Below are 19206 nucleotides of genomic sequence, written 5' to 3'. Positions count from 1 at the left end.
CTATTTTAAGACCTTTAATACAACAGTTCATTTTGAGATATGTTACTTATCAATGGTCTTTGAATTTTCAGGTAACTTCAGTTATGCAAATGTTTACAGTCTCCTTAAACTAATCTTAAACTAAGCTTCATATAAAAGTACTGGCAAAGCCTTTTTTTGGGTATAGGAATTCTAGCAATAACCACTCATTGAATTAAAAACATAATACAGAACAAAGCTTTGTGGAGACAAAATAACCCATGTTCACTGAAAGCAAATGTTAGTATAGAGGATGAGCTACAACTTAGAGACTTAAAAACAAAGGCTATTTTCAGCACACTTTTATAGTCAGTAGCTAATCCAGGGAATGCTGTCATAAGGTAGTTCAGTATCATTTTCCCGAACTAAATAGTAACAGAGAATTAAAGAGTAAAGCTATTCAACTAAGCCAATAGAAAAATCAAGAATCTCCAGCCCCAAGCTATTTCTGGATTATCCATGTGGAGAATCTGCAGACTCTCTCTGGTGTTCTCCCTTTAGACACATGGACTATTTTTACCAGCACAAAGAGCAATGTTGACTGTGATCTTGCAAGCACGATTCTCAATTATTCTCCACGGCTGAGCTTTCATCAAAGACCACACAACTTTGTTTGGAGCCCCTTTGAGGACATCACTACTTCCTTTTCTGTCTTCACCTAGAAATGCAATGTTTGGGCAAGGAAGGGGGAGGGAGAGTAGAGGACAGGTGAAGCATAAGAAGGATGGCAAGAACATGGGGAGCACAGAGCTGACTGGGAACCTTCTCTCATGGCCTGACAGGCTTCTTCCCAGGCAATACTCAGTATATTACTTAAAAGTACAATGAAATTCCAGAATAGCAGACAAATTCCTAGTCTAACCTAGCATAAAACCGCATGCTAAAGCAAAATACATTTTTCTCCCCAAATAATATGCTGCTAAAATTATTTATGCCATTTGTGTTGGAATTAAGACCAAAATGCAATATGCTTTACATTTCTGGTGAAGAAAGTTTTGTTCCTGAGTCCGGGTCCTGAGGATGGCAAATCTAAATGATAAATGAAATGAATATGTCATTTATTAGATGGAACAGCTGATGGAAGTGGTATTTGATTACTGGGGAGAAAATGCTACTTCAGAAATTTAAGAACTTTAGAAATTGTGCTGATATACATATATTGAAAGTTGGGTTAAAAAGAGTCTGTTTACCAGCTTTGGTTTACTACTCCAGAGATGCAGGTGGGGAGGATATTCTTAGACTATGCCTTCCACACGTGTCTGGTTAATAATGAGGTGCTTTCCCCCACAGCATGGTACATCTTAGTGCAAAACTTTAGTACCTAGTAGACTATAAGAAGGTATCTGTATAAAAGGAATAAAGTTAATACCTCAGCCAACAAGCCAGGAAATCTTTTTTTTTTCTTTTTTTTTCTCGGTATGCCTGCCTCTCACTGTTGTGGCCTCTCCCATTGCAGAGCACAGGCTCTGGACACGCAGGCTCAGCGGCCATGGCTCACGGGCCTAGCCGCTCCACGGAATGTGGGATCCTCCCCGACCAGGGCACAAACCTGTGTCCCCTGCATCGGCAGGCGGACTCTTAACCACTGCGCCACCAGGGAAGCCCCAAGCCAGTAAATCTTATGCTGCACGAATGTGCAAGTGTTTTACTGCGTTGCTCAGGCTATAGTATTATTTTCTACTTTCACACCATGCAGTTATATCCACTTGATTTAATCATGGATATTTTCTTTAACATAAGCAATCTTAAGTGTAAACTTCATTTTAAAATATCTTCAGATTCATTCTATTAGTTAAAATACACTCAGGCAGACATTAATCCAATTTGAATAACTACATATGAATGAGGCTCCAGCACTATCCAATACCAAGTGTAAGTCAGCTCCATTCATGAAGGCTTTTTAAACATAAATATAAAAATATTTTATTTCAGACGCTTACACTTTTAAGGTACTCCCTAGAAAGGTAGATGTCAAAAAAAATATTAAATAAAAGAGGTTTCAAACTTTGTTAGGCTATGATTTGAGGGGGAAATAACTATTGATGGTTACATAGCTGGAAATCTTTGTGGTAATAAGTATAAGCTAACTTCAATAAACTCACTTTTCCCAGAATCCATTGGTGTGAAATTATACATTGTTATTTTCAAAGGCTATTCAGCTTTGACTGATATACAACAAGCAGTTACTGAGCATCTGCTATATTGCTTATTGTGTAGTCTAGTTAATTTGTTGCAAAAACAAAGCCACAGATGACCTCATCTCTTCCATTGTGTGTGTGTTTGAAGCTGTTTGTATATTCTTGATTATGTTTTTGAAGCAGCTTGGAAAAGTCTCATCTACTTTTTAGCACTTGGTTGCTTTTATAAAGCATCTTAGAAAGCAGATATAGCACTCCCAGGTCTGCCAGAAATATTTCTTCTCCAAAGACTCAATTTCTTCCATTGTTTAAAAAAAAATTATTTATTTTGCCACGGTGAGCAGCAAGTGAGATCTTAGTTCCCCAACCAGGGATCGAACCCATGCCCCCAGCAGTGGAAGTGCGGAGCCTTAACCATCGGACTGCCAGGGACGTCCTAAGACTCATTTTCTTGAGCGGTATTGCTTTGCTCATGCAGTGAAGACTTCTGGTAACAGAAATGGACCAGAGAGTTTCAAACAGTTCTATAGAAATTGTACTTTGGTCTCTGGACTTCGTTGTCCTTAGGAATTGGAATTGTCACCTGGTGTGCATTCCTCATAACTGAGATTATCTTAAAACAGAAATGGTAGGAAAGCTTTCCTGTGCTTCGGGTAGGAGACGAATTTGCTTTTGTAGAATTTGTGGCTGAGGAAAGCAGACAGGGCCTGGTTGAAGAAGACGTATGTTACCACAAGCCACCAAGTTAAGTTGTAGAAACCAAAGGTGACAGCCATGGAAATGTAGATCATCAGCTCTGCCAAGTAGTTAGGGGAAGAAACGTATTCAAACCAGTCTCCAAAAGGGATTCGGTGGTTACAGTGAATGACCACTCCTGAAATGGAAAAAGAAGATACCCTGAACATTTGAAGTTGCCAAAACAAGTTTTACCACTTCACCCTCCAAATAATTTATAAAACTCATTTAGAAAAAGGTGTCACAGACCTGTACAAACCACCATCCTGTCACACCTCCACTGTCATTCTACTACATATTAAAGAGTCACATGCTGAGGTTATACTAACAATTGTAAATAAGTTTCTCCAACAATCCTCCAAGCTATAAAGAGCTCAGATCCAGAGTCAGACTGCATGAGTTCAAATCCTAGCTCTGCCACTTACAAGCTGTGTAACTTTAGATAAGTTGCTTAACCTCTCTGTGCCTCTCTTTCCTCATCTATAAAATGAGGATAAGACTGTACCCGTCTAAAGCGAGTAGTACTGTGAAGTTACATATAAAGCACTCAGAACAGGGCCGGCACAAAGTAAGCACTTGATAAATGCTGAATAGTACTATTCCATTTTTAATATTTTAAAAAGCCTAATAAAAACTGTACCTGTGATAAGTCAACACAAGTTAACTAAAGAGTCAAGTTTTTTTTTGCTTTAGCTGCAATGATACTAACTTGGCACAGTAATACTAGGGCTCACAGGCTGGTTAGACACATATATGCCGGTAGGCCCCAAAATGTGGGCACAGAATAGAGTCGTAGAATGTCAGGGCTAGATGGTGCCAGGGAGGTCTTTTAGTAAAATGCTCTAATTTTACAGATGGGAAGATCAAGACCCAGAGAGTCTTGTCAAAAATGAGCATTTGATAGATTAGCCAACTAATTAGGGCAGGAAAGAAAAGAGAGAAGGAATATCTACACCTAACTTCTGAGGGCTAAAATCCACATGCAGTGGTTCTAAAAGATATCTCACCTGCTTTATTTTTCCTGAGATTGCCGAGAATGACATGACACTTATACTGATGGACAGATGACCAGATGAACATCATCATTCCGAGGATATGGAACCACCGAGCTTGCATCAAGAGATTTTTCCCTATCACATAGACTACAGAAATAAGAATTATCTTATTAGCCAACTCTGCAAAATTTCAGAGGCTCAGAGCATTAAAAAAAATCATATAATCAGTAGAACACAATTACCTACTTATTCTGTTCTTCACGACTGGAAAATCATCCTGCTATAATTTCCCAAGTACAGAGGGGAGAACAGCATCCCTGTGGATGAGGGAGGTGTGCTCCTCAGCCAGGGGCAGCTTCGGGGACCCTGGCAGAGAATTCCATATCAACACATTCTCTTGCTCCTTCTTCAAGTGCTTCAAGCACAGGGGTCAGCTCTGTCTCCCACTCTTGTGATGTACTCTTGTGTGGTGAGACTACTTTGCATTTTTATTTCTTGCCTGGTTTTATGTCCTCTTTCTTACAGTCTGTCAGAAAAACACTTCCTAAAGGATCTAATCCCGAGCCATTCCTAAGGAAACCTTTAATACTAACTTGACTGGCTCTGGCCAATGAAGAAAATCACTGCAAGTAAAGGCTAACAGTGGAACTTCTCAAAAAGAGGTGAAATGGAAACTGCAAGATAAAGACCAAAACAGTATCCCTTTCTGATTAGAGAGAACCTAGTCAGAGAGATTTCGTTTCAGGAGTAGAAACACTCAAAAGTTTCATCTTCTTTCTTCTCCAGCTACCAAGAAGACGGGAAGAATGCAGGTTTTCTAAGGACTGGCATTAGAAAAACAAATTAAGGACTTCCCTATGTTCAGCAGGAAGCAGTGAGGTTAGTCAGGGATTTGACTGAAAAAACAAAGCTGTCCATTGACAAGGGGGAAGAGCCGGAGGCTCTGCAGCCAAGAGGGAGCCCCTACAAAGTTGATTCAGGTAGGAGAACCAAGGATCAAGCTATTCCATATGGGTACCTGGAGGCAGGACTCAGCTGATGACAGCTAATGACTAATGACAGTCCACCAAAATCTAATTGTGTTAATTTCTTTTAAAAACTTGCTTTCTCTAAACAATCTACCACAGTCTCTTAATGTTGACTAAGTTTAGCCATTTAACTATATAGTTATATTTTTATAAATTAAAAATAAAACAGAATATGAAAAATAGTTTTAAATCAGAGGGCTATAAAAGTCACCACAGGATTAAAAGTTGAAGCAAGTGTCTGAGAGTTCATGTTACAGCCAAGTCACCTACTCTAAAGGCAGAGAAATTACCTATGAGAGAAAAAAAATTTTAAGAGTAAGTTATGATACAGGAAAGGAGAGGCAGGAAGAAGGCTATTTACTGAGGGTCTAATCTGTGTAGTATTTAATTATTCATTTATTCATTCGTTCCTTATTGAGTGTCTACTGAGCGTGGCATCTTTCACAAGGGATAAAGCAGTGGGTAAGTCAGGTCAGATCCCAGTCCTCATGAACTCACACTCTAGTAGCAAGAGATGAAACAAGTAAAAAAAATCAATAACCAAGATAATTTAAGGTACAGATGGTACTCTGAAGAAAAAAACCACAGAATAATGTAATGGCGAGTGACTGGGGGTGGACCCTCTAGATTCTGAAGGCAAGGAGATGTGAAGATCTGGATAGTTTACAGACACACTATTTCCACTTTCACAAGAACCCTCTGAAATCAGTATATGTCCCTAATTCCAGATGAAGGTTCTGAGGCTCTGAGAAGTTAATAAGCCAGAATTCAGACTCAGGCCCATCTGACACCCAAGCCCCTGTCATTTCTATCAGACTCTGCAGCTGGCAAATGCCCCAGTGTGTTCTCTTCCAATGAATTCCTGAAACCAGTCCTCCCCATACTGTCCCAGATGACCTCTTGAAGGACAGGTAGGTGAAACACAAGTTTCAGAAAACTTCAGAAAGGAGTGTCTAAAAGCTATTTTGTGGGTGTCTCAGCAGCCTTTCCTTGACTTCTTATACAGGAGGGAAGGTGGAAGTTGGGGTCCAGACAGCAGAGGAAACTCCAGGAGAGATATGTAATGCTAACAGACTGCAAGCTAGTGGGTTACCGAAGTGCTCTGGAAAGCTCCTTTGGGTAAAAACCTCGGAATGTTCTCCAGGAATGACGGCTCAAACCGTGACATGGGATGCACAAGGATGCCACAGCCGAAAGCTCAGGGAGGAACAACTGACTTACATTCAGAGAAATTAGATGGAGAGATGCTAACTGAGAGGCTGGAGCCAATAAACAACTCAGGAATTGAGAAAGAGCGTCAGTAAGTCATACTTTAAAATTGTTCCTTGCACCATGGAGCTCACAGGCTGTCCTACAGCAACAGAGAGAGAAGCCAATCAAGGGGCACTTGACACTGAAATCAAACCTGAGGGAGAGCTCACTCACTGAGTACTGGAAATATCCAGACTATGGGTTCAATTTACAAGGAGGGATAGGGCAGCTTTAGGAAACAAGGAGACTTGGGCTTACAGAAAACAGCTGTGAAGGACCTACCCTAGAGCATGTGGGCTGACGGATACCAAGGGTGCGAGATGAAGTTAAGCTCAGCGCTAGAAAACTCATTTCCATCACCCAAAATGACTTGAATTCTTTATGATAAGCATGCACTGTTTTTACAAAAACGATGGTCAGATATGTCAGATATCCAACCCTCCCTCTCCCCCATCCCCCAAATCACATTTCATTTCCTCCTCATAAACAAAGTCATGATTTTGCTTCCCTCTTCCTGGCTAGTGAGAGCTCAGAAGTGTTAAGACACAATCTTGATTTACCACAGTACTCTTTTGTCCTCTCTGCTCAGGCTGCCTCACTTGAAATAAGCTTTGTTACAACAGGAACAATCACAAGAACGAAATGGCAACAAAATGGCTCCCTACCTCCTCTTCAAATCCCAACTATTCACCATGAGCTCAGGACACCCTTTCCTCCTCTGGTATTCCATGATTTCACCATGCACAACAACTTTCCCTTCCCCACCCTCATCCCTCACCCCTCCACCCCTGGATGATGAGGCTTTGGTGAGGCAGCTTGGCTTGCTGACCCATTCTCCTGTTCCAGTGTGTTCCCCTGCTCCCTGTTCTACTCTTGACCACACTGCCTCTTTTTTCCAGACTAACTCCACAGTTCACTGACTTCAATCCCATTGATGGAAACCCCACATCCCACTTCTTCATCCCTAAACCAGTCCTCCTGAAAACTTCACACTTTATTCTCTTTACTGAAGGCATTGCTGCTTACATTGGTATCTCTCAGATTTTAGCAGTTATGATTAATGTGATGTGCATCTGCTAGGCACCCTTGGGCATGTTGACTTTTTAAAGCTACAATTAGAGCCCGAACTCCTCAAATGCAAAGTGAACTGGGCAGGTCTCCTACTTTCTAACTTCCATAATGCTTGGTGGAATGCTTCACCCAGAGTCCCTCATATACCCAGTGACTCAGCTGACAGACCCCAGCAACCACTCACCATTCCTGCCGTCCATTGGCACTTGGCTCAACACAGTTAGGCCAACAAGGACATAGTAGACAAGTCCAAAACAGTACTGCACGACGTGAATCATGGCATTGGAGAAGACACTGACATAGAAGCACTCGAAGAGTCTTCGTAGGCTGTGTAGCCACAGAAACACTAGTACTAAGAACGCAGACAGCGCGAGCTCACCCCCTACAATTCAGAATGGAACACACTCAGCATCTCTCTCTCCAGGACTAATCCAAAGTTATGATTTCCCCTACTGTTCAACAGGGTATTAAACAAGATCAGAGCTAGGAAACGGCCCTAGATATCATCCAATCTAACACCTCCTTTTTTTTTTTTTTTTTTTTTTTGTGTGTGTGTGTGTGGCGGGGGGGGTACGCGGGCCTCACTGCTGCGGTCTCTCTTGTTGTGGAGCACAGGCTCCGGACGCTGAGCACAGGCTCAGCGGCCATGGTTCACGGGCCCAGCCGCTCTGCGGCATGTGGGATCCTCCCGGACCGGGGCACGAACCCATGTCCCCTGCATCGGCAGGCGGATTCTCAACCACTGCGCCACCAGGGAAGCCCAAACACCTCCTTTTTTTGGCAATGAGGGAGTGAGCCAAATGAAGTCAAGGCATTTGGCTCAAAGTTACACAGTAAGCTAGTGACAGAACTGAGACAGACTCAGGTCTCCTGATTCTACTCTGTGATGTGAAAGCCTTCTGGGTTACGTGGCTGTGAAGGGATCCGTGCCCTCAGAACCCAAACTCCATGGTCTCTGGTCCCTGGCAGTAATCCCCATTTGAAGATAGTCAGGAAGAGTTCCTGGATGACCTCTGAGCAAGGACTCCTGGTGGGATCTCTGAGGTCAGGGGGGAGAAGAGACACAGGCATATACAGAAGCAGAAAGGGGGATGGGAAAGAGACAGGAAGAGTTATACATTTCTTTCCATATTAAAAAAAAAAAAAGAAATGATACTTTTGGGGGACTGTGAGCCTTGAGATCGATCTTCCTATCTGCCTCTCACCCCTCTGCCTCAAGAGAAGTCAGAAGAAATGCTGGTTTTTAAAATGACATAAAATCTAGATTTTTTAAAAAAATGTTATCACACATCATAAAAATACAATAAGGACACAGCCTAATGAATTTTTGCAAAGTACACCAGCCCATCCCACCCGTACAACCAGCCCCTACATCAAGAAACAGAGCACAGCTAGCACCTCGGGCTCCCCTCCAGGCGCTGCCCCTCCCCGCACCCTCCCACGGTACACTCTACGGAGACTTCTAGCACACAGACTGGCTTTGCCTGCTTTTCTCTTTTAAATATAGTGAAACCTAGTTCTAACTCTTCAGGAATAGGATAAAACAAACAACCAAATACAACTCCTCACAACCACCCTTCAAATATCAGAACCCCAGGCAGCCCCCCAGTAAGCAAATGAAGAGGTAAAGCTTTAATGGGTAAAGTGGGATTCGCCGAGGTATCTTCCCCTCCCAAGTAGGATCTGCATAGCTTTTTCTTTCTGTCATCTTTTGCAACAAGTTCCTCTGGTTATACAGAAAAGTACTGTTCCTAGGAAGCCAGCGGTTTGGCTGCTGGAACAAAGGACAGAGATAGCACCAGAACAATTTGTTTCTAATTATGCCCCTCTCCTGATGCCTGACATTAATTGAGGCCACTTTATGGGTTTCACCTTCAATTCCTTACCTTTTAAATTGTTCTATGTATCCTTTATTCAAGGCACAGTGAGGTAAATTTAAATGCTATTTTGTAATCATCTGATCAACAACTATTTACAGTCAATTTTTTTATATAACCAAAGCCTCACAGCATAACAAACATTTTTAACCTGTGATCAAAAAGTAATTTTCTATCAAATTTCTGGAGTCCAGAGGCATGATTGTGGTTGGAACCATATATATGATAAATGTTTCAAGGCAAACCTGAGGGATCCTACAGTACTAAAAATATCAGAGGGAGAACAGCCAGTCCTGTTCAGCATAGCACTTGCTAGGAAATCAGGGATGAAGAGCTGACTCTCAGCTCTACCATGATCTCAGTGAAGGTCTTGGGGCCTTCCCCTTGGCCATCTGACTGTGATCCACGCAGAACGCTTTTTGCCCTGCCCTTCACTTCCCAGCCCCACCAAGAAGCTGAGAGTGGCTATGAAATACCGAGAACACCTCCCCGCAGGCAGGAGAGACAGGAACAGGATGCAATGGTTGGTATTAGCCAGAGGAGTTGTTACCTCGGAATTGCGCAGCCCCAAGAATTCTGAGTAAATGATGAAGCCAGTTTGGAAAAGGTGCTCCCACAAACAGAGACTGAGTAAGGCTCCAAAGCAGGAAGCCATTCCACAGCACTGAGATGATATAGAAGTGAGAAAAATACCTGCGAAGGGAAAACAAGTTAGGTAATAATCAGAGTGGATCCACTTTAAGCCTTTATACAGGAAGACTATTTTTAGTTTCCCTATCCTCTTTCCTCCATTCTGCAAGTATAGCTTTGCTTTTTTAATAGAACCTGAATCCTACAGATGTTCAGATTTTTGAAATTTCCTTTCAAATGATGGGACTGGTTAACTAATAAGAAAAAGAGGCTTCCTAAGGTTAACAAGAACATGAATGACCTTGTTAAACTTAGATGTAGGGTTAATTAGCTCTCTCTCTTATCTCCAGGTAACAGGATTGGGCTCAAACTCAAAAATAGGGGGCCCCAGGGCCTGGCAGAGACATCCTAGATTGTGCTAACACTAGCCAAATCTGTGGAAGATTTCTAAATCTCGAGTAATATTGCTGCAATAGCCATTCAACTGTTACACAAGATTTGCACAATCACAGGCTCTCAGGGTTGCAAGAAACCTTAAAGGTCTTCTGATTCGGTGTTTTCTTAAATTGTGTTGACCTAAATTACTTTTATAATAACATGACAAATATTAACTCATAAAACTAGCTATCAACTCTTGATGGGTACTGCTCTCATACAAATACAATACATATTTTGCAATCAACACAGTAACGAATGAAATAAATAAAACCACAAAACCAATAAAAGTTGAAATTAGCAATTAGCAATGTCAATTTAACGTGAAAGATTATGCTGGTTTGCTGCAAAGGAATCACCTAATATGGCACCAGGGCCTAACATGTTTTTTTGATGTCTCTTTACCTATACCTCTACTATTTTTCTCTAATCAAATCAATGCAAAATCTTTCTGACTCTGCAGGGTGCCTGGAGGTCACCTGGCCTTCCCTGGTCTTCAATGCATCACATCTATATTAAGCCCTCCTTCTTGTCTCATTAATCTGTGATGCAGTAAGACAGCCTGGAGTCAGTAGGATTACACACAGATTCAGGGACTCCTATTCCAGTTGATTCAGAATATGCTTATATGTACCAGACCTCACAGTCCCCCAAGACTATGCCCACGACCCGTCTGACAAACACTGATCTAAGCTGACCATTCCATAGCAACCCACTTATTCTCCCCACTACTTTTACAAATTCTATCACCAGATCTGTCCTCTCTGAGATGTCCTTTTATTCTGGATTCGAATCTTCTCTAGGCTCAAGAGCTTAGTTTCCTGCAAAGTTCATGCATGAGTGTCAAGTCTACCCCCTCATCCCCAGCCCCGGGCCCCTGGCCTTTGGTTGCCTCCCAGGGTCTTCCGTAAGACACACTTCCTAGAACTGAGCCCAGGTCTGGTCTGAGCCAGCAGAACAGAATGGCAGCTGCAAGGTGCTCTGCAGGCTCCCATGGAAAGAGGAGGGGCCAGCTTCTGAGGAGCAACTTTAAGCCGCTTTACCTACTTCATGTTTGCAAAAAAATTTACTGAGCACTTAGAACGTGCTAGGTGATGTTCTTGGAGCTGGAAACGCAGCAGGGAGCAAACTGAGCAGGTGGCTGCCATGATGAAGTTTATCTTTCGGCAGACAGTCAGCAAATGAACCTGTAGACATCTAGCCCAGTGCTGGGTGAGGGGACAGAGAGGGTGCAGAGCGGAGGCCATTCTGGGTGAGTGGTCAAGGATGGCCTCTCTGGAAGTGACACTTGGCTACAATGAGTAACCTTTGTGAATTTCTGAGGAATGAATGTTCTAGGCAGAGGAAACAACCACCTCGAAGGCCCTGAGGCACAACAAAGGACACGTGTGTGGAGGGTGCTAGGGCATGAAAAGGAAGGGCAGACCCTACAGGGCCCTGTAAGGACACTGGCTTTTAAGTGGGATGGGAAGGCATCTGAACACAGCAACCTGAAGTAATACTTTATGTTTTAAAAATCCTTCTGGCTGATGGAAAACTTCTGGAGGTGATGACGGTAGTGATGGTTGCACAACAATGTGAATGTACTTAAAGCCACTGAGCTGTACACTCAAAAAGGGTTAAAGTGGGAAATGGTATGTCATGTATATTTTATCACAATCAAAAAAAAAAAAGAGAGAGAGAGAGAGCATTGTTCATTCATTTTGGTCTTTCTTAAGTTAAAAAAAATCCCCCTGGTAAGGAAAGAGAATCGTCCAGTTGTGGGGAGACCAGTTAAAGAGTATTTCATTTCATCTTCCCAACAATCCTGTCAGGTTTGCATTATATTTACATGTGGCAGCTGAGAAAACTAAGGCTCAGAAGGTTAAGTTACTTATCCAAGGTCATGCAGTAAGTGGCAGTGTTTGGCTCCACACTCAGCCCTGATGACTCTGAAGTTAAAATCACATGGCTGTGCTCCTATTCATGTGATCTAGACTTGCCTGTACCTGCTTTTCCAGCCCTATGTTACATGTATCAATTTATACCAAACCATAAGTCAACCAAATTACTCAAGAATATTTGATATAAGATGCTAAGCCACATTTTGCTGTGCCCTACTTGTGCCATGGGGTTTTGATTCACAAGCAGATTGTTTTTCTTACTCCTACATTTTGCACATTCTATCTCTTGTTTTGCTTGCCTGATTTCCTGCTACAGGAAACGTGTCCTACTCTTTATTGGTGGTTACATCTGCTTTTTGTTTTTGTTTTTTGCAGTACGCAGGCCTCTCACTGTTGTGGCCTCTTCAGTTGCGGAGCACAGGCTCCGGACGCGCAGGCTCAGTGGCCATGGCTCACGGGCCCAGCTGCTCCGCGGCATGTGGGATCTTCCTAGACCGGGGCACAAACCCATGTCCCCTGCATCGGCAGGCGGACTCTCAACCACTGCGCCACCAGGGAAGCCCTACATCTGTTTTTTGAAAAGCCTCAAAAGCAGATCTGAAAACTCTATTTCCTTCTCTTCTACACGCTCTCCCTCTTTTTCCTCCCTTGGCACTTTGCTTAACTGAAATGAACCCCTGGGAGCAGGGATATGGGGACCCTTATTGTAGCTCAGGGCTGGGCACCAAGCAAGCACTCCTCTGACTTAACAAACATTTTGGTGCTTAGTATAAGCCAGGGGCTGCTCTAGGCTCTGGGGATATAGCAATGAACACAGAAGACAACAGTTCCTGCCCTCATGGAGCTTATTTTCACAGTTACACACAGAAGTAAAATTTACACCATGTCAGTAGGTGATAATTGCTAACAAGAAAACTAAAGCTGGGAACAGATGAAGGAGTGCTGGGGATGGTAGTATTATACTTTTAAACAGGGTGGATAGGGCAGGCCTCGTTGAGAAGGTTATACCTGAGCAGAATTATAGGAAGTGAGGGTGTAAACCATCTGGCTATTTGGGGGAAGAGCTTTCCAGGTAGAGGAAAGGGCTCTACAGGGCGAAGGCCCTGAGGGGACAGAAAACAAGCAGAGAGACCCAGAAAACTGGATTGGAGCCACACAGGGGGCAAATGATAGGATCTGAGTGAGGTGGTGGGGGCAAGACTGTACAGGGTCTTGGGCTCTGCCTGGGAGTGAGCTGGAAGCCACTAGATGGTTCTGAGACAGGAGATATCTGATCTAACACTACTTGCTGATTGCAAGAACTGATCCCAGGACCAGTTAGGGGAGTTATAGGTTAAACTAAGGAAGGAAACCAATGGTTCCTGAGTTCTGACTAGGTGCCTGGCCCTGTGCCACGTGCTTTAATGTCATCACCAGTCTGCATGAGGAACAGGTGCTATTATGCTGACACTCTAATCCATACCACCACCTCTTGCCTGGAGCACCATTAACGGGCCTCTTACCCAGCCTTCTCCACACAATGGCTAGTCATCCTCTCAAACATAAATCACATGCCATGCCTCCTTCCCCATCCTAAAGCTGCTTTCCATACACTCAGAATAGAATCTAATCCCCACCATGGTCTGCCCCGGCCTCCCCAGATGAACTCATCTCCTGCCCTCTGCCCCTTTCTGATCATCCTTTCCAGTGCTGTCATCGGCAACCCCATCTTGCTCATGATCAAGTAACCAGGCTGGATTTCCTCTGAAGCACTTATTACCATCTGAAATTATTTTGCTTGTTTTACAAGATTTGTTTACATAGTCACCGTTTTACAAAAACAAAGGCTCCAAGGAACCTAGAATAGCTCCTGGCAATAGTAAGTACTCTATAAACAATGGTTAAATAAATGAGTGAAAGAGAAGGTACCACATCCAAAGTTACTCTCAGAGAAAGCAGTCAAGTTAATCAACAAACCAATTCGACCTAAAACCTTATTCTTTTTTTTTTTGATTCATTCAAAACATTGATCGAGGACCTTATTATTATCAGGCATTGAGCCAGGGATATGGCAACAAACAAGACAAATGTAAACATATGGAGTTTACAGTCTACAGCAGGGATTCCTGACATTTTTCTTCCATGGACTCCTTTGGCAGTCTGGTGAAGGCTACATGCCTAAAAGACATAGGGATAAACGAAACCAATTATGCTGAAATATAGGTAACACAACCACTAAGAAACATTTGTGATATATGTGCTTTTTAATTAATGTATTAAATAACAAGATATAGTGGAGGATAATACAGTATTCTTATAGTGATGAAAATGTTTTGAGGTCTCCTCAATATTTTTAATATAACATCAAAAAACTTGTCATAAAATTGCAGGAATTGCTAATTCTACTGTGGTTTGTTGATTACATTCATCATTAAGAAAGTGCCGAATTTCAGCTACAGGTTAGTGAAATAAAGATGTAATTTTTTCCAATCCAATTTGCCCCAAATTCTGTCCACAGATCCCTTGGACTGCTGGTTAGGACCCCTGAACCCTAGTAGGGCAAGTCTGGATGGTTCTCTTTGTCTCTACAGCTTAATTCAGTTGCAATATTTCTATGACATTTTGAAATATTAGAAACAGAAGTACTTCCATATACACTATGCAAGTCAAGAGTACTGTGACTCATGTTCGAGGTCATGTATTTATTCAGACTTTCTGGGAAATCAAAACTCCAGGAAGGGCTTCCCTGGTGGCACAGCGGTTAAGAATCCGCCTGCCAATGCAGGGGACATGGGTTTGAGCCCTGGTCCGGGAAGATTCCACATGCCGCAGAGCAACGAAGCCCATGTGCCACAACTACTGAGCCTGTGCTCTAGAGCCCGCAAGCAACAACTACTGAACCTGCGTGCCACAACTACTGAAGCCCGCAGGCCTAGAGACCGTGCTCCGCAACAAGAGAAGCCATCGCAGTGAGAAGCCTGCGCACCTCAAGGAAGAGTAGCCACAACTAGAGAAAGCCCACCTGCACAGCAACGAAGACCCAATGCAGCCACAAATAAATAAATAAAATAAATAATTTTTTTTAAATTAAAAAAAACCCCAAAACAAAACTCCAGGAACCAAAAGAAAACGAGAAAAGCAACTATCACATTAAAAAAAAAATCTACCAGGCAGGGGTAATGGAATCAAACATTCCATGAATTCAATTAAGGTTTAATTCTTTCCTCTTTAGGAAAAAATAATCCCAAACAAATTCACCTAAGCTCTTGGGTGCAGAAACGTGACATACAGCTGCCTATTTCTAAGTGTAAAAATTACAGGCTTATTTTCACCTTTAAGAGTACTAAAGAATTCTGAACAAGGAAAAATATTTAAATATAGCATCTAGACATTTTTGCCTTTCATGACTGGCCTGGATTTGCTGCACCTTCTCTAGTATGAAAAGAAATTTGTTTAAATTTAGAAAAAACACCAAACAAAACACCATGGGAGGGTCCGTTCTAGAATTCTGGAAGAAGAAAACCGCATAAATTATTTCATAATATAGTAGAAATTACAAGGAGCCCAAAGAGTACCAATTTTGCAGTAAAATAAGGGAAAGGTACAAAATCTGTTTCTTGGCTGTCAAATATAATGACAGACCGGAGTAGTAACAGGTAGGGTATGGGAGCCAAAGAAACAGGTTAAGTGCAGGGAATGATTTGAAATGTGCCCTCTACTCCAGAAACAGTAATACCTTTTTTAAAATTCAGAAAATAAATTGTTAGAACTCACACTCTCAAAAGAATTTTTTTCTTCACCTTGTAACACTAAAAAAATGACAATCTAGGAATATCCCTGCTATGAAATAGAAAAGTACTACACTCAAAACCTGATTAAAAATAGGATGACCGGAAATTTTAGCTTACAAAGAGCTTCTAAGAAATAGGAGGTTTAATCACTGTGTGTGAATCGTCTACTTCTTCCCAGAGTCTCTTTCCCGTTACCTTTCCTCAGAATGACCTAGTGCTCCCTTCTCAGTGTTAATACCTGATGAATATTTCTCCAACAGTCAAAAGTGGGAAGCCAAGTTTATTTAGACCCTTTCTTGTCTGCAGACCTGGGGCACCGCCTATGCGAGGTTTAAGTGAGAACCAAGGTGTTTTAACACATCAGAAACCCTATCACATTTCTCCAGATTCCTTCCGAAACGCCAACTTAGGCTGTATCTCCAAGAAAAGCCACTGCTATACTCCTACCGTCTAGCAGTGTATGGCTGACTCTTCCCGGTAATGTTCTGAATTTAAAGAAAAGCAAACAAAAAACCGAAACTATAACAACCCTTACAATTTTTGAAAGAATTCTACTTAAGTCCTAACGATTTAATCTCTCGTTGAACTTAGTTATGAAATCTGCTGAAAGTCAAATGGGCCTTAGGGACCAGGCTTGCCTAAAATGTGCCGTCTTGTGAGCAACATTTCTCCAGGGGCACCTGCCGACATACGGGTAAGAAGCGTCATTGCGACCGAAGGAGGTGGGCGCCAGTTGGTGACCCGCGTCTCACCCTTCATCCTAACTGTTGAGGGTTGGGAAACAAACAGGGGACACAGAGGCGCGAAAGGAGGGCCTGCCTTCATTTCTAGTGAGTTCCGGCGACCTCAAGTTAGCTTCTGTGCCCCTAGAGTGCAGGAGAGGGAAAAGGAGAATTTGGGGACAAAGGAAACTTTAATTTACCGCCTGGTGACCGGGCCTAAACTGGGAAGCGCTGCCATTTCCCCCGAAGGCTACGTGCAGCCACAAGTTCACGTTCCTGCGCCCCTGAAGGTGCGCGCGACTCAGCACCCTCGGTGTCGGCGGACACTCGCGGCATTCAGCCCCCAGTGCCACGCAGCGGACGCGGGCAGAGCCGGAAGGCGGGCCGGCGTTGCGCCGCGTCGAGGAACCCGCCTGGGCCTCCCGGGCCGGTCCGCGCCGGCCCTGCCTGCCCCGCGCCCGCCTCTGCTGCCCCCTGCCGGCTGCTCGAGCGGGGCGCCCCCGGCTCTCCGAGCCTAGGCAGCCAAGACTCGCGCCCGGGCGCGGTTACCTCTTGGGGACATCAAAGGCCCGACAGGCGGCCGGGCGCGACGGCCCCCCTTCCTTGGTTTTTCCATAGCGGATCAGGTCCTGGAAGAGCGCGCAGCCCGGAAGCAGGCCGGACGGCACGAGCTGCAGCAGTAGGGTCAGCAGGAAGGCCGCGGCCAGCGTGAGCCACACGGCACGCAGCGGATTCAGCGCCGAGAGTTCGGCCCCAGCCCAGGGAGCCATGGCCGGCGCGCCCGGCGTCCGCGCTCCCCGGGCCCTCGCCACCCGTTGGCGAAGGAACAGCCACTCGAGCCCGGCGCGCCAGGCTCAGCCGGGCGGGACGTGGGTGACGCAGCGCACGGCTGGGACGCGCTCGGCCCCGCCCAGGACACGCCTCCCGGGAGGAGGCACCGCCCCGCCGCGCGGAATTCTTGGTCTGGGTATTGCTGGAGCTTGGTGGTCAGTCTAGCAGTAGTCTGAGTCGGGGGTTCGTATATGGAACCCCAGAAGTACGACTCAACAGTATGATTCAAAGCAGCGGAACGAGCAAGACCATGTCTGCAAGTCTTCACTGCAGCATTGTTTTCAATGGAAAAGTGGAAACAATCCAGAATGTTCCACGTTAAGGTATCTAGCTAAATTATGGTACAATAACTTTGGAGTATTATGAATCCATTAACATAATTATGAAGACGGTCGAAACACGGAAAACTGTTTATGATAACTGAAACTGTAGGTTAAGCGAAAAAAAGACAAATATATAGCTATGATTGTGAACAACTATATTAATATGAATATATGGATGAAGAAGGCTGGCATACAAGATAATGAATAGTTGTATTAGGATGTTAGGAATGTGTATAATTTAAACACGTAAAGTAGAAAGTCAAGGCAATTGCACATACAAAAATGAAAGTGGTAAAAATTCTATTTAAAAAACTGCAGTCCTCTCCCTGCTAGAGTTCCACTTCTTAGAGGCAAAGTTTTTAACACCATCTGCCGTTTCTTCTGATATTTACTCTGTGTAGTACTGCTATTTTTATTGACTCATCAATTTTAAACAACATTGATTTTCAGTTAGGACAAATGTAAATTTAACTATTTTAGGTAATTTTTTTTTTTTTTTTTTTTTTTTTTTTTTTGCGGTATGCGGGCCTCTCACTGTTGTGGCCTCTCCCGTTGCGGAGCACAGGCTCCGGACGCACAGGCTCAGCGGCCATGGCTCACGGGCTTAGTTGCTCCGCGGCATGTGGGATCTTCCCGGACCAGGGCACGAACCCGTGTCTCCTGCATCGGCAGGCGGATTCTCAACCACTGCGCCACCAGGGAAGCCCTAGGTAATTTTTTTAAAGCCTGGAAAATGTGTGTGTGTGTGTGTGTGTGTGTGTGTGTGTGTGTAGTGGAAACAGGAAAGACTGCAGCTGGAGGGAAAAATTATCCCATATTTTCTGGCTTAAATTTTAGTTAGAGTTTACAGCTCATATTCAGACAAGCCCCCTGTAGAGGGCAGTGGCTGAACAGGAAGCCACAAGTCAAACCCGACTGTAAGCATTTGTAAATGTTTAAATCCTTACTGGAGTGAGTTATTTCAAAAGTGGAAAACCAGGCTAAAGCCTGTTAGATCATTGCCAAGAATTATCAATCAGTTTTTGTCCGAAAAAAACGGGTAAATGTGTGGAGGGGTCATTTCTAACTGGCGTGGTCAGTGAAGTCTTCCTGAAGGAAGCTAGATCTTGAAGGATGGTGAGAGTTCCTAATAAATGAAGAGCCAAAAGGGAAAGAGAACCTTTTAGACTAAGGAAATGGCATCAACAAGGTCCTGTTTGGTGGTGGTGGTGCATCAAATCCCAGTGAAAAAAGTTACCTTTCTTCAACCTTTGCAAGCAGATGCAGTGTTGACATCAGCTGCAAGTGTCTCTGATTTGGTGCCACCGCTTCTTTGACTACATGATTTGGCTTCACCTGCTGAAAAGAAGACCTAGGTGTACAGCGCACTATGTCTGCTGTATTTAGTCCGCGGACAGTGACTGAATTTTAAACAAAGGAGTTACACGATTAGACCTTTCAGTTCATTCTGGCAGCAGGGTGGAGAATGGATGGGAATAGGCTGGGGGCAAGGGTGGGTG

At 43.7% G+C, this 19206-nt stretch overlaps 1 protein-coding gene across 2 annotated transcripts; it reads right to left on the bottom strand.

Moving 5' to 3' along the window:
* Positions 1-2460: 2460 nt before the first annotated feature.
* Positions 2461-17458, bottom strand: SRD5A3 (steroid 5 alpha-reductase 3). Of its 2 annotated transcripts, XM_059067594.2 has the most exons (5): positions 17103-17444; positions 9664-9806; positions 7421-7618; positions 3899-4033; positions 2461-3030 (listed from the first exon to the last, which is right to left on the bottom strand). In XM_059067594.2, the coding sequence occupies exons 1-5, from the start codon at positions 17321-17323 to the stop codon at positions 2771-2773; spliced, it is 957 nt and encodes a 318-aa protein (XP_058923577.1). In that variant the 5' UTR covers positions 17324-17444; the 3' UTR covers positions 2461-2770. The 2 variants fall into 2 exon arrangements, with proteins under 2 accessions (XP_058923577.1, XP_058923578.1); XM_059067595.2 differs by lacking the exon at positions 7421-7618 and having other exon boundaries at positions 17103-17458.
* Positions 17459-19206: the final 1748 nt, after the last annotated feature.

This window comes from Kogia breviceps, chromosome 6 (genome assembly GCF_026419965.1).
Source record: "Kogia breviceps isolate mKogBre1 chromosome 6, mKogBre1 haplotype 1, whole genome shotgun sequence".
In the NCBI taxonomy this organism is placed as follows: Eukaryota; Metazoa; Chordata; class Mammalia; order Artiodactyla; family Physeteridae; genus Kogia; species Kogia breviceps.
The sequence above is the reverse complement of the archived record's forward strand: the minus strand, read 5'-3'. Positions and strand labels throughout refer to the sequence as shown.